The sequence below is a fragment of the Eimeria necatrix genome, genomic scaffold (genome assembly GCF_000499385.1).
Source record: "Eimeria necatrix Houghton genomic scaffold, Enh_scaff32, whole genome shotgun sequence".
In the NCBI taxonomy this organism is placed as follows: Eukaryota; Apicomplexa; class Conoidasida; order Eucoccidiorida; family Eimeriidae; genus Eimeria; species Eimeria necatrix.
Window position 1 is genome coordinate 35206 of NW_013655314.1, and position 14908 is coordinate 50113.

The 14908-nt window shown below is 50.5% G+C and overlaps 3 protein-coding genes across 3 annotated transcripts; 2 read left to right on the forward strand and 1 right to left on the reverse strand.

Annotated features, from left to right (window-relative positions):
* Positions 1–3391: 3391 nt before the first annotated feature.
* Positions 3392–4759, forward strand: ENH_00044100 (hypothetical protein, conserved; the record flags this gene model as incomplete). Its single annotated transcript, XM_013585359.1, has 1 exon — positions 3392–4759. The coding sequence occupies one exon, from the start codon at positions 3392–3394 to the stop codon at positions 4757–4759; it is 1368 nt and encodes a 455-aa protein (XP_013440813.1).
* Positions 4760–6240: 1481 nt separating this feature from the next.
* ENH_00044110 (exosome component 10, putative) lies at positions 6241–11625 on the forward strand (the record flags this gene model as incomplete). Its single annotated transcript, XM_013585360.1, has 12 exons — positions 6241–7384; positions 7587–7697; positions 7892–8121; positions 8547–8701; positions 8883–8984; positions 9173–9230; positions 9423–9575; positions 9822–9920; positions 10142–10234; positions 10358–10832; positions 11004–11041; positions 11140–11625. 12 exons carry the CDS (start codon positions 6241–6243, stop codon positions 11623–11625), a joined length of 3144 nt encoding a protein of 1047 aa, XP_013440814.1.
* A 904-nt stretch (positions 11626–12529) lies between these two features.
* On the reverse strand, positions 12530–13075 carry ENH_00044120 (oligoribonuclease, putative; the record flags this gene model as incomplete). Its single annotated transcript, XM_013585361.1, has 1 exon — positions 12530–13075. One exon carries the CDS (start codon positions 13073–13075, stop codon positions 12530–12532), a length of 546 nt encoding a protein of 181 aa, XP_013440815.1.
* Between the last annotated feature and the right edge of the window lie 1833 nt (positions 13076–14908).

Below are 14908 nucleotides of genomic sequence, written 5' to 3' on the forward strand. Positions count from 1 at the left end.
ACCAAACCTCAACGCTAGTCAGCTGCTTGATGTTCAGGGACGCCAACGGCGTTCAAAAAACGGTGAGAAAGACCAAGGACACACTCAGGGCCGTCTAATGCCACCACAAGCCCTGAGAATTGTGTGTAGTAAATGCACTTGGAGGGGAGGGCTTCTTTTTCAATGTGTGTTAATACAATGCGTGTAGCTACAGAGAGCGGTATCCAACATGGGGGAGGATTCACCTCTCTCTGCCCACTCTCCCAACACCCAGCAAACTATTTTTCTGTTTTTGCCCCCATGGAAGGCATCTTTCACAGCGAGAGAACGACGCTGCGCGGCGACGTCAAGCGTCATCTGCCTCGCCATTTACATTGTTTGAGAACTGCTGCTACAGTTCCTACACTCATCCGGCCTTTCTTCCTCTCTAACTCCAAACGATGCCTCATTATCTATCAAACTCACGGCATTCTTCTTAAAGGCACACTACTGACACCAGAACATCGGCTCAAGTAATACGACTCCGGCCTGGCGACTGCGGGCTCCGTTTTAGTCCGCAGCACTACAGTGTAGCCCAAAAATGACCTTCAGAGTAATACGTTTCATAACATATACATTGACATACCAAATAGAGGCCATAAACATTCAAAGGGACTAGACACTCTGACGACGAAGCCTGGTGTGTTCTGTACCTATGCACACGGCTTGGAGTTAGCAAGAGGCAATAAAGCTGCAATTCTGGAAGGCATTTGGTTATGTGCATTTACCATATCCCTGTTCCGCAGGAGCATTTCTAGCGAGCTCATTCCAAACGCTTGACGCTGGTGGCCCCAGAGCACAAAAAAGATAAAATTTTCACGAATTGTGCTGATGGGCTGTAAAAGATGATCCAGGAGCAGCCTCTAGGTTGTAGTGAGCCAAGCTCAGCTCGGTTCGTATGCGTTTCTCCTGGTTTGGCTACATGAATTCATGTCTATCATTAAACAACCAATAATCGACGCAGCACTACTATGTGCTTTTCTGTTGGGGTACACCTGTCTTCCTTGGATGTTTCTCCCTGATTGTTAAGGCATGCACGGCACGGCCCTGCTGTTTCACTGTTAGCAGTGCACAGTGGTTACATATCGTTTGCGTGGTACCTACAAGGCACGCAGCAAAGCGAAGCTCAGGTTTCTTATAAAAGAGCTACTCCATGAGACTCAGGCTAACGCGGCATATCTACCACGTGCAGCACAAGTACGTAAGGAGCGTCAAAGACCATTCTCCCACGCAGCAGAGAAATGCTGTCTGACCCGCATAGCCCAGCCCAGCAACCCAGATACGGCCTACCCACAAGACGATGATGGAAAGGAAGAGCCGCCTTGGCCCACAGCCGCGCGCAACTAGGTACGGCAGGACGGAGCCCAGAAATTGCCTCTGTAGATACAAGAGCTGCTAAAATAGGACATAGCATTGTTCTCTGGAAGTTAATCCGCAAGGTTGCCACCAAAACACCCGCTTAGCTAACACGTGCTATTTGTGCCAGGCAAGCTTGCGACAAAGACCCCAACCTACTCAATGCCAGGTCATATTGCACATCAATAAATAGCGACATTGCCAAGAGGTAGATGAATAGGCCCGGCTTATTCTCCTACGGGCACGCCGACAGTCATGCTTAATAGGCACAAAAGCGATTCAGGAAAATATGTACGCCCATCAACTACCATGCATAGAAATGGCTTTACGATTGCACCCAACTCTCCCTTTACCCCTACTCACGCTATTGTAGAAATGCTGGGTGGCTACAAAATTTTATACGCTAGGTGTCGGAGCTGGCTCTCCTCCAATTTGTATGGCCAGACCAAACCGGCAGAAGAGCGTATTCCTCCAAATTTTGGAAATATTCAAGTAAAAGGTTATGCCTTTTGGGGCTAGGGGATTTCCCGCTACCTTCCAAGCAACTTCTCACCATCCTTTGCTTGACCAGGGTGTCACTATCGTGGCAATGTTCTGATCAATAGCGCTAATTTCCTCACACATGTTACACCTCTGCGGCAGTTTCTCAGTATTTCCCTCAATCATCGATTCTATCTCACGCATCGCATGTTTTCTAAAGAGGAGTTCACATGCCTCCGTTCTACCATGAGCTCATAAGATGTCTAGCTTGGAGCCAAGAAGCAGGCCCTTATTCGGGCGTGGCCAGAGCTAATAAATAATGAAGCAAAGGTACAGTATTTTCTCGGTACTGATAACTACTGCCGCACGTTCGTGTGTTCTGACTTTGAGGACACTGCGCGCCCGTTTGTTGATCTCAGAATCAGCGGCACCCATTTCTACAAAAACGGAATTAGAACGCATACCCTACGACGCCTTTAGGAGTATTTAATCGGCTGGATGACCATGCATGTTCGTAATACCACTAAGCGCCGCTATGTGGGCACTTGGGCCTCTGGCGGCATGACCACACCCGCGTTATCCTGCAACAGCTAGGCCTTAACAGAATCCAAAAGTGTTGCCCATTGCGTTGTTTGCTGCCGGCGCCTATTCATTTTCCCATCAATATTTCAAAATTTGGCTGACTTCGCTGCTTTGCTGCACGTAGGCTAGAGCACTCTATACACTAAAATCTTGTAACCTGCATATGGGACCCCGCAATACAGATCCAAAGCTACTATATACTGAAGAACCCACCATATACCATCATCAAACATGGCCCGTTCTCACCGTACCAGCATGCGCCGGTGAATTCACTTCAGATCGTCAGAAGAATTTACGAGAGCTTCAGGCGCCCTGGTTTTACGCATTATAAGAAAAAATTAACGCTTGGCGCGGCGTGTCAGACAGAATTAAGCCTTGCAAGAAGACCAACGGAAACAATGGGTTAATTAGTGAGGAGCTGCCGTTTGGCGTCGGCTGTGCGCCGATCGAGGCTAGGACGACCCCCCGAAAAGAAAAATTGCACGAAACTTGCATTTCTGCCCGATCCACACCCATTTTTATGGATTTCTATCAAAACGAAAACTGAATACCAATCAAATCACTCGGCAGAAGCCAGTTAGTGGATCGGATCGTTCCCCAAACAGTCCCCGCTGCCACGCAGTGCCGTGGGTGTTCTTTTGTTAACACGAGCAGGAAGCCCCCTGACCTTCTTCTTGCATCACACCTAAACCAATGATACTGAATCCCAGGACTTATTAAATTGAGTTTCGAGGCTCAGGTGTTTGTGGTTTAATGTGTGTTGGCCCGTTTGGGTCGTAATTTACAGACACACGAACAACACAAGAGCAACCAAAGAAATTCGCTGTCTTTTTTAAGTTTCATTTCACGGGCATCATAATCCGCCATTTTACCCGCCCCCGCTTCACAAAGCAGGAGCTGCAATCGAGGGCTGGACATCATCTTCCTTCTAGAGCAGCACATTGGTACAGGCCAGATGTACGAGGCAGTAGAGGAGCGAGAAGCTCGCGAGACGGAGGCGGACACAGCTGTAAGAAGTGCTTCCCAGGAGAAAAAGGAACAGTCCGTACACGCTGGCCAAACTGATGTTGTATCCGAACCACAGGATTGCTGCGACCCGCCTCCTCTGCCTTGTGCCTCCATCCCCGATGCTCTCGCGGATATAGAGGAACAGCAGCTAGGCCTAACGGACGCAACATCTTTAGGGACAAAGAACCAAACAAATGAAAGTGAAGTTCCCAGAAGAAAGCCGAAAAGAAGGGCTCTCATATGGAGCGCTGCATTCGTGGCTGTGTTGCTGGCAGTGCTCACTATTGCCAGCCGACGAGCCCTTAAGAAGACGGCCCAACTCAAAGGCCCGCTCCTAACGTCAAACCCTGAAGAGGTAAAAATGTTCGAAGAGGCCCTGCAGGATCAGGTTGAAGGTTTCAAGCGGCTATGGGAAACAGCTTCTCCCGCCACGAGGCAATCATTTCACGCTCATTACACTCCCAAAGTGCAGGGGTCGTCTCCAACCACAAGCCCTTTGAATTTATTTGAGCGCCAAGTGTCTTGGCTGCTTCAAAAGAACCGACCAGGCAAGCGGGCGACACCAGAACAACAAGGGCAGTACGCGCAGATGCTACAAATTGCGTGGGTGGTCATAAAAGCAGCGGAGGCTCGTCTTGTGTGTCTAAAGCAGCTTGAAGAATTCTTGGCGAAGGCGCATAGGAGCGACGAAAGCCGCCTCAGTGTACGAAATCCATTTTTCCCTGGAGGAACCTGGACAACTTCGGGCGGCGGGCTCTTGAGTTTCAGGGGCTTCATGAATCTGCTTGAACCAGAAAAGGCAGCCAGTGCAGGTTGCGGAGAAGCGTCTGCTACGGATGAAGCAGTACCGAAGGCGCTGGCTCACTCTCTGGCAAACTCAATCCAAATGCATGAGCTCCAGTTGGAGATGGATGCAAAAGTGCATCAAGTTTTTCACGAGCTCTTACTTATCACGGGCACAGCATTGCCGTGCGGTCCCCAGAGGCCCATTGAGGAGCTTGCCAAGACCGGTGCGCTCTTTTCAGAGCAGCGGAGGCCTTTCTTCCCTGTTTCTTTCTTCGCATCTTTGCTTTCGAGCTTCAGCCGGATACACAAGGCACAAGAAATCCCAGAAGAAATCATTTCCACCTGGATGTACCAGTGGACATATGAGGGAGTTACACAAAGACTGACAGAATTAGAAGACCTCATACGCGAGAATGCTTCAGCTACTGCTTCGGTCAAAAAAACACTTGTGAATCGCTGGGTACTTCTTGGACCAGAAGACGCAAACGATTCCACAGATTTCGCTTGTCTTGCATTTTCACTCCTGTAATAAAACGCCAAAATGCTCCCTAGAGCGTGAATTCTACTTTGTACGAACACGTCTTCAAGCCAGGGCTTTTTCTGTTACCGTACTCCGTCGCTGAGAATTCAGTGTTTGGCTTGCCCGGCTCATGCCGTCTCGCATCCTCGCTGTGCTTATACAGGCAGCGTGCCATTCTGAAAAGGTTTGCTCCTAAGCGAGACGCCTCAGGGGGATATTTTATAAAAACTTGTACCATGGCGCACATATTGAGAGGGCGCTGAAGCTAATTCTTTGTTTCAGCATGTTTTGCAACTGAATCTGCCCAAGATCTGTTTGGCACCGCATTTGCTATCTTGTACGGAAGAATGATTTCCCCGTTTTGCGTAGAGCCAGTCACCGGAGCACTACAACTATAGTTTCTTTCGTGCCATTGTCTGACGCGCACGCACAGCTACAGTGCGTTGCTCGAAAGTGAAGACGTAGGCCAAACGCGCCTGTTGGGTAGAGCAAAACGCCCGCGCTGTCCAGTACCACGGATCTGCTTTTACTCCAAAAATATGTCGGAGGCGCCGAACTGCCTACTTGTATTGGGTACTCCTGAGCCTGGTAAACTTGGGAAGCTTCAGTTTACTCATAGACTCCTCTTCCCGCCGTTCGTGATCGTTCCTTGTGCGTCTAATGACAGCATGAACGTATGCATGATCGCCGAATGGTCACCGGACAAGTCTAGCTCTTCATTGCGTCTAAAAAAAGTAGAATGACGGATAGATAAGGCGCCGGGTGCACTGGGAAGCAACGGGGAGCTTCACGGAAATCGACGCAATATCCTATGCAACTGTTACAGCGCTGTTCTACTCTGGTGGCCCGTTGTAGTGGCCTAAAAATGTCATGCCTCATCTGGAAGAAAGTCTAAATATTTGCTTGCCGATTTCTGCTCAGTTTGTCAGCCTGAAGAATAGAGCCTAAGGTCGCCATAGGTCACTCGTCAACGATCACGGCAATGCGTCAGTGTACTCTCGCGTCCACAGTTGTACAGCGCTCAAACAAGAGGTTTGAGTATTTGGATGCATTTAAACGTAAGTTAATGGCTCGCCTTTCGTTTTCGTGCGTAAACACAAACGAGGAAATCTGCTCCGCGCTAGCCGCCTCGCAGCCCCAAATTGCATGTACTGGAAACCTAATTGTGCGCCTTTTCGGGATCTGCCATTCTCTACTGTTCTTCTTTATATATTTGTTCCTCTCAACTGGGCGTATGGCAACCCAAGGGCTATGCAGGAGTCATTAGTGAAACTTTGAAGGAGCGGGCGCCCGGGGGCCCTTGGAGCCTTCAATTTTTTAGAAACATGCTCCTGTCTTCTTTTGTTTCATTTGCATTTGTTTTTCAATCGCCTTTGTTTCCATATTTTACCAAGCAAAGGTGCAGCAAGAGCCTTCTGCGGTCCCACTCTGGGGGGCCCCACACCCAACTATGTACTGAGTTGGGGGGACAGTCATAGCATCTTCCCACAATGAACTTCTGTCTTTCCACTGTAGATGCGTACCTCTGTCAGAGGACGGAGGCGCTGCTTCATGACTCAAGGGGGAGCCAGGACCCACAAAGCTCAGAAGCTGCTGCAGAAGCAACAGCAGTGGAAGTCGATCCAACTAACGATGTTACTCCACGCCCGAACAGCCTCAAGAGTTTGCTACACCAGGTAGCGGGTGTAGCTGCTGCTGCACAGAGAATCCCTGGGGGTGATGACTACACCATCAGGACATCGACAAGCAGCAACGCGAGAAAAGCAGCAGAGGCAGCAGCAGCAGACACCCTCAAAATCCTCTTAGATATCGCTGTAGGCTGCTCAGGGAAAAGTTCCAATCTTAGTGTACTGAAGAAGGCGGAGGAGCTTCACCGTTTACTAGCTGGGCCTTCTGACTCGACAAGCAACACCGGTAAAGGCAGCAGCACTAGCACCAGCATACTGCTGCAGGAGCATGGGCAGCAAATTCACGAAGGTGTTGGTGTTGGCATCCAGGGTTTATTGGATGAGCTGCTTGAGGCAGTTGATCTGTGTTTGGAGGCACACAGACGCAGTCCCCAAACGAGAATTCGTGCGCAGCTGCCTTCACAGCAGCACGGGGGGCAGCCAGAGAAGCGGCAGCAGGAGCAGCTGCAGCAACAGCAGACTCGAGAGACAGCAGAAGCAAATGAGAAATCTGCAGTGCTGGGACGTGATGGACGCGTTATAAGTCTGCCTTCCATTTTCTCGGTGCTGGAGGGCCGCCCTCAGAGTCAGTGGGCATACCTTATCAACAACGACAGCAGAAAATTTGTGCCTCGCCTTCACGAGAAGCCCCACAAAAAGTACCCTTTGACTCCAGCTACAGTGGATGCTCAGAAGGAGAGAGCTCTTTGGCTGGAGAGGCGGAGGGACTTGCTGGAGGACACGGTCTCTACTGCTGCTGCTGCCGAGACTGCATCGGGCCAGCAGAAGCAGCAGCTGCTGGAGCAGCTCAGGCAGCATGAGGAGGACCTGATAACTCTACAGAAAGAAGAAGATGAGGCGCAAAGCGCAGAAAGCACTGAACCGTTGCCACATCCGTATGAGGGCGAACTGAAGGATCTAGTGTGGCTTGCAGAGGGAGACAAGCAACAGTCGGGTGTATATTCAGGTGTGTTGACGCTCTTATTAAATATCAGCGATAGGATGCTTAACAGTTCTTCTGCTGTTGGAGCTGCTGCGGAAAGCACTTCGTATTCAGGCGCCTCATGAGGCGAAGACGCCACCTTCAGCAACGCTGGGCTGACAGTAAATTGCCAACATTTGGTGTTCTCCATGTGCTTTGTTTGACTTCTTTTGCCGTTTCTGAGTAGAACTTTTCACCTTGAAAGAGGCTACTCTACCTTCACCTGTCGAGGAAACTCCGTTGGTTTTTGTGGAAACGCCACAGCAACTTCGGGAGATGCTAGACGAGCTTTGTAGCGGTAAGCTGCTGCGTTGTCGGCTGTAAGGTGCTGCAGCTGCCGTACGTGAATTTCTAGTATGTTTGTTCTGTTGTGCCTGTCTTGCGTATATGTCTTTGGCAGACGTGTCGCAGCTGCCGTGGGCTGTTTGCGCCTAGTCCATTGTGCGCATCATATTGTTGCTGGTGTTGTGCCAATGCGATTTTGCTTTCTAGGGCGCCATAAGGTGGTAGCCATTGACACGGAGCACCACTCCTACGAGAGCTACAAAGGTTTTATATGCTTGATTCAGCTTTCCACATGCGGAAGCGCAGGAGCGGCTAAGGATTTCCTTGTCGACCCATTTTCTCTTTTTGTTCACTTGACTGCCTTGAATGAGCTCACCGCGAACCCCAAAATTCTCAAAATCCTTCACGGCTCAGCAAGTGACGTCATATGGCTGCAGGTGCATCGAGCTTTTCACTATTTCATAAAGCGAGTTACACAGCTCGCTTTTAAGCGTTGTCTGCGTAATTTTTGGCTATCCCTCCTGCATCGCAGCGCTCCCACCATTTTGTCGAACCTGTCGGCATCTGCGGTGGAGAGATCTTCTCGTGACATTGTCGTGGCTTGACCCTGACAGCCATTTTCCCTTCATATGCCCCGTGCATGCTGTTCTGGTGTCCCTGTGTATCTTTGCTTCATAGACATGCGGCACTGCAACCTCTGCCACTTTGGCGGACGCGTGCCGAATTACATTTCCCGTGCGTATTGACGTGCAGGCTTTCCTGCCCTTTGCGCATGCTAAATACTCTGTGCATGCTAAATTGTCTTTTTTCTGTCTGTTATGCGGAGGCTTTGACTCTTCTCGTCACCTTTTGTTTGTCGCAGCGTGACTTTTCCGTTTACTTGGTTAATGTATTCGACACGGCCGTGGCAGCTAGAACTTTGGCGATCCCTGGTGGAGCTTCTCTCGCAAATCTTCTAAGTTTTTACTTAAAGAAGCAGAAGGACAGGAAAATGCAACTAGCGGACTGGAGAGTCAGGTGAGTCCTACATCTCGACGCTTGTATTCAAATCAAGCACTTCCTGTAGTGCTCAGGCCGTCCTGTTACGTATGCAGTGAATCCTACTGTTGCTCCTGCCCGGGGTCACGTTTTGTCCGACATTTCTCTGTGCAGCTGTGGAGTTCTTGTTTTTTCTGCTTCTGCTTTCTTTGCTGTCTAGGCCCCTTACCAAGGAAATGAAGAGCTACGGCCGGTCGGACACACACTATCTGCCTTACATTTACCAGTGCATGCAGAACCAACTTCTCGCCAGGGACGACCAGTACGTGCAGCCGCTGCGTGTGTTTCTGCTAGTCGTGTTTTTAGCAAGCTGGAATACCGTAACGTCAAGATCTTGTCACAGACTTCGAGATCGAATGGCCGCATTTTACTTCATATTTGGTCGATCCTTCGGGAAGTCGTCAATGTGAATACTTGCTAGTGCGACTGCTGCTGTGGGTGCTGTTGCAGGACGGGAATGTTCAATCTGAGCTGCACAACGCCTGCGGAGCTAGGCACCCCCACTGGAGTATGCGCCTTAAACACCTTAAATGCAATAGGACAGGCCACTGCATGATGCTACTGGTGTTGCTGCAGAGTGCAGCAACACCGAAGTTGGCAAGATCCAGAGTTAGCTGCAGCGTCGCACAAAAGCAGCACGATTAACGGCACCAGCAGCATGCCAATTCCTTCATTGTCGTATGCATGCCTCTGCATGCAGTCGGGCAAGGCTGCAGTTCTGGGAGTGATGGAACGCAGTAGAGATATCTGTCTCTCCCTGTACACCGAGGGACCGTTTGATGAGGAGAAGGAAGCCACTCAGCTCCTCAAAAGGAATAACGTCGCGCTTGCACCTTTATCATTTGCGGCTCTCGTAAGGCTTGCTGATTCTTCTATTTGCATTGCTCTTATTGCTACTCTCCCCGTTCCAAATCCATCATTAACGTATGTGGCTAGCTTTCGGCTACACGCCGCACCCCGCTTGTGCTTATTTGTGGGACTTATTCGTTGGTGGCGCATGACTGTATCATTGGAGTATTGCTGCTGCTTGTGCCATCATGCGCTTGCTGCCGTTGCTGAACTTTATGTACATTGGTTTGACTATCTTTTTTCTCTGCAGAAGGGGCTTCTCGCGTGGAGAGATTCTGTTGCCCGGAAAAGGGACGTCAGCCCCCACGCAGTCCTCGCAAATGCTTGCATCTTGCTTTTGGCGCAAAGAGTGAGAAGTTATTTAAAAGAGGGCATCAAAGCACCAAAAGCTGTTACCGCAACGGCAGTGGCTGCTTGCGTCGCAGGACAAATACATTGGCGCCAGCTGCTGTCCCCAACGCCAATTTTATTTATTGCTTCCGCGGCTAGACCTTCTCCTTTGTGTCCTTGCATTTAGTATTCCCCTAATAGTAATCACTGGCTTTGTTCTGATTGTTGGTGGTGCTGCAGAGACCGCTAGATCACATGCAGCTTCGAAGCGCCATCCGCCCAACACCGCCGGCTGTCCGCCGGTACAGCGGGGATATTTTGAAAGCCATTCATGTAGGCTGCCATCTGTACTTTGGAAACCTAGCCTCTCCAATTTCTAAGTCGTATTGCTGTATGGCGCATGAAAAGCATTGAGGGATTGTGCTGCTACTGCTGCTCTCGAAAATGTCTCCACAGGACGGTCTACAGAAAGCAGCAACGCAACCATCTCCTCCAGTAGACGCTCATCAGGAGGCTGAAGCGGAGAGCAAGCAGCAACAGACTCAGCCGCAGGAGCAGAAACAGCCAGATCAGCCAGAGCCGATGCTCGACGATACGGATGATTTGCTGCCATCTGCTGAAGTGCTTAGAAATGCTGTGACTGCACAGCAGCAACTGCTTGCCGCATTTGATGCACCGGAGGCCTCTGTGGATGCACCAGCAGGAGCCTCCGACAATAAGGGAGAGCCCAACGCCTTCGACAAAAACAATGGCAGTAGCTCGCCTGGCAGCAGCAGTCGTAGTGACACCAACACTAGCAGCCTTCAGCAACAGCAACAGTCGCCGGTGCAAATAGGAGGCCTCTTCCGGATCGGCTCGACTGGCCCTAAACCTTCAGTGGTGGTTAGGATCTCCTCGGATGTCTTATCTTGTCATATGGAGAACTACTTCGGTAAGTGGCCTCCGCTGCTGCCGTTGCTGTTGCTCCTGCCACCCTTGACTATTGCTGCTACCGCAACTCTCCTTTGTGCTTCTGCTACAGTAGATTCTAGCTCTTCCTCTCACGTTCTCATCTTTTTTGTGCTCTTGGTGTGGGTGCTGCTTTGTCCAAATGACTTTGCAGGTTCAGCAGCATCGGGTATATCGGTGCAATCTGCCAGTGTGAGTGAGGAGCAGCTGTGAACAGAAGCATCATCAAGTTAGGTTTCAGCACGAAATGTGAATCACCGTTGTTGCTGCGTTTCAACTGGTTTTCTCAGGTCCGCAACGCGTCTCACAAAGCGCGGCAAGTTGCGCGTTGGGTATACAGGCAGTTGCAGCAAATGGAAATGAACAGACTGCTGCATTGTCAAGAAATGCCGGACGTCCAGGTACCAGAACAGGTGGAGCAGAAACAGCATCATCAGGTTGATGAAGTCGTCAGCACGGGTCTTCATTTACTCCCTGCTCACCCGCCCCCGCCACCAGACCCAGAAATTGTGGCGGCAGCAGTAGCAGCAATAGGGATCAGTGGTTCTGCAGCGGCCGTAGCTCCAACCGCACCGGAGGCGCCTTCCACGTCACCCACTGTAGCCAAGGACGCCACTGTGGGGAATGTAAGCAAGAAAAGGGGACATTCTGCAGAGGTCGAGGCCTCGATGGGTCTGCTCCCCGTAGCTCAACAGAAGTGGAAGAGGCGGAAAAAGCAGCGACAGCACCCAGCGAAGTTGCCACGACCACTAGAAGCTACACAGTTCGTCAATTAAATAGGCTACCTCTCGCTAATGTTGGCTTCGGCACAGCGGTCACTATCCTGGCTGCTGCTGTCACATGTCAGCTCTAGAGGGATGTGAAAAACTTAATAGAAGGCGAGCCTTCTTTGTCTTATCCGATAGCACGGTGGTTCGATACGTAGCGCCTGTCTCAAGAGCTGGCATCCACAAATGCGCTCGATTTAGTTGTCAAACCAGAAGACGTAAGAATTTAGTGCAGGCGACATCTTTACAGCCAAACATTAGCAGTCGACCCTCCACAAGCCCGCGTAGGCACACCAGGACAGAGCTCTTGGGCACCTATTTCCCAGCGGGCCCGAAGGTCAGCCTCTCGTCGGAGTTGAAAAACGTGAAGGCATAGGACTATTACGCAGCAAAATATATTTCGACAAGCTTGTTGCTTTTGCAAGACAAAGAACTGGTTGAAAGACACACAGAAATCCCAAGAGTTTTGCTTCCCACCTCCAGCAGAACCCCAAGAAGAGCCTTCCGTGAGGGTGCATGGGGGAGCTCCCACTACCATGGGAAGTTTGGATGAACCTTGTCCCCGTGGTTGCATATCTTCACCTCAGTAGTGATGGCAAACCTGACCAGGCGGCATGTGCTTGTATTCACAGCATCCCTTTAACAGACTTGGGCGTGGTCCAGCACCGCAGTGTGTGCAGAGTGGCAGGTGGAAGTACATGAAGGAAAAGAAACATCCAAAAAAAAATTAAGCAATGCGACACTGTGCAGCATCGCCATCTTCCACGTAGACGGGAGAAACACTGGCACAGAATCAGTTGCTTCTTTTGGGGTCTGTCTTCCGTCAAAGGCACTGTTCCATCGCTGCTCCGTTTCCACTTCCTGACTCAGCTGCTCAGACGCGTACTGCGCAAAATGACAAACTGGGCGCTGTTCACTTGAAAATCTTATTGCGGTAATAGACGAGCTCCTGGATGCTTTCCTTGATGTCGTCAAGTGCCCTGTGCATATAGAGCTTCTTTGGTGGAGCGACCGTAGGGAACCAAGACTGCGCCAGGATCTTGATGCTCGAGACATCCAAGATTTGATAATGCAGAAATTCAAGAAGGGCTGGCATCTCCTTTCTCAAGAACTCTTTGTCCATGTGAATGGAGTTACCAGCCAGAACCGCCTCTTTCGCTCCCACGCTGTTCTGCTTCAAGAAAGCTATTATGCGCTGCTCCGCGTCCTTTGCCGTCAGCGTCGCTCGTAGACAGGCCTCCGTCAAGCCTGAATTTCCGTGCTGCTCTCGGCACCAAGACCCCATTTCCTCGAGTGTTTCTTTAGGGCAATGCAGCACCATGCAGGGCCCTTCTTGCATGTACTTGAGCTCTCCGTCGGTTAGAATGCAAGCAACCTCCAAGATCCGGTCGTGAAGCGGGTCTAGGCCGGTCATTTCACAATCCAGCCACAGAAGGGGCTGGTCGAATTGGCGACCCATCACTGCGAGATTTTGAGAAGACAGTTAAGACGTTTGTTCTCGCTGCAGAGAGAAAACATAATAGAAAAACACTCACACAATCAGCATCCGGAGGCACACGGAACAAGTCTGTGGTTATGGCTACATACTTGCTCCGCATCAAGAGCTGGCTACCTCCTCAATAAGCCCTGCCCTAAATGGTATTCAGAGCTACAGCCAGCCCAAGACGACACCGACGCTATAAGAGGTTTTCGTATGCAGTACCACCTACCTTATGGTTTGCGTTTTAAGAAGGGAACAAAAACATATATATTGAGAATGATGTCATCCAAAAGCGGCAAACGCCTGCGGTGATGGCTGTCTGGTGGAGACTCTCGGTGGCGGTCGATGGAGACACGAACAGCCAGCTGTCTAGACACGCCTTCCAGTAGACCAGGAGCTCCTTCCTTCCCTTCTACCTGAAATGATGTCTTTGCAGCTCATATATAATTTTTAAGAGTCAACTAATGATACATTCCGGCAAAACTCCACCAAAATCGAGCTGGAAATCCCGAAACACGCTGCTTGGACTCTACCTCCCACCGCAACGCGGAGAATGGGAGAGCAGGAAAGAGCTTTGGCCGCAATGTTTATTTCCTGGAACTCAAAGAAGCCACGAGTGATTAAATAAGTGGAAAGAGAATGCCCCTTATGCTCCCTTCAGGGAATTCACCGCTGTAAGGCCTCCTCGTAGCAGCAGACACCGCCAAGAGGCTGCACAGTGGCTCTTCGCAAACACCTCAACAGCTTCTCCTTGGCAGCAGCTATACTGCTGCTGAAATAGAACCCCATAAAAGGGCTGGCTGAGAGGCCTCAGTGGCCCGGAGCCTGTTGAGTTTGGGCCTTGACCCTGTGCAGCAACACCGACACCCTTCCAGCCGCATTCATTGCCCCTCACTCCTGCATGTCTCAACGCGACAAACTAACACTAAGTACACGAATTTGCACACTGTAAATCAGCTACGCCTCAAATTCGCTGCTGCAGAGATCCAGATATTTCAGCGGTAGCAGGGATTCCCGAGGTGGCGGTTGTTTAACACGCTGCTTTGCCCAAGGGAGGGGGGGCTGCAGAGGCCCCCAGCATCCGTTCGCTGCAACAGAGGCCGACATTCCAGTGAATGTGAAGATTTCCACCTTCCAACCCATTCAGTGATTCTGCATATTAGAGAGTAATAGGGAATTTTATTGTACCATTTTTGCGTGCACCGCTAGTGTGTGCGAAGTGATTACCATACGGGGCAACTGGATTGTGCGTACTTCCCCACAATGTCTCTTGAGATCCGTTGTGACAGGTCTCGTGCGTGGTAACTTAGTTTCAGAAGGTGTAACTTGAGCATAGCTACACTGCAAACCCTTAGTCGTTTTGCTCATGGCTGCACGTAGGGGATTTGAGGCGTCGGGCGGTGTGACTTCGTCGGGGAGAGGCTGACAATGTGGTTGCAGTGTGAAGTCTATGCTGCGCTTTGAAGAAAAGCGGGTGGCACTTCAGGATTGTGGCACTGCGTCCCATAGGGCTCCCTTCCTACACTGTTCCTTACGCTGACGGGTGAGGTTAGGTGGGAGAAAGGGAAGCTACGGAGAGAATAGGAGGAGGGACTTCTAGGGCTTTCTTGTGGCTCACTGTTCGAAGGCAGTAGATAAAAATACGTGGACATAGGAGTTTCTGATATCTTGGGGGGCTTAGGGCAACTGCTTTGGTGCTGTGGACCTGACTTGAAGTTAAATGTGTAAACACTGGGGAGTGCTCGGTCACAACGAGGCTAAATATGTAGACACTGGGGAGTGCTCGCCGACAACCGTTTCACCGTACAGGTA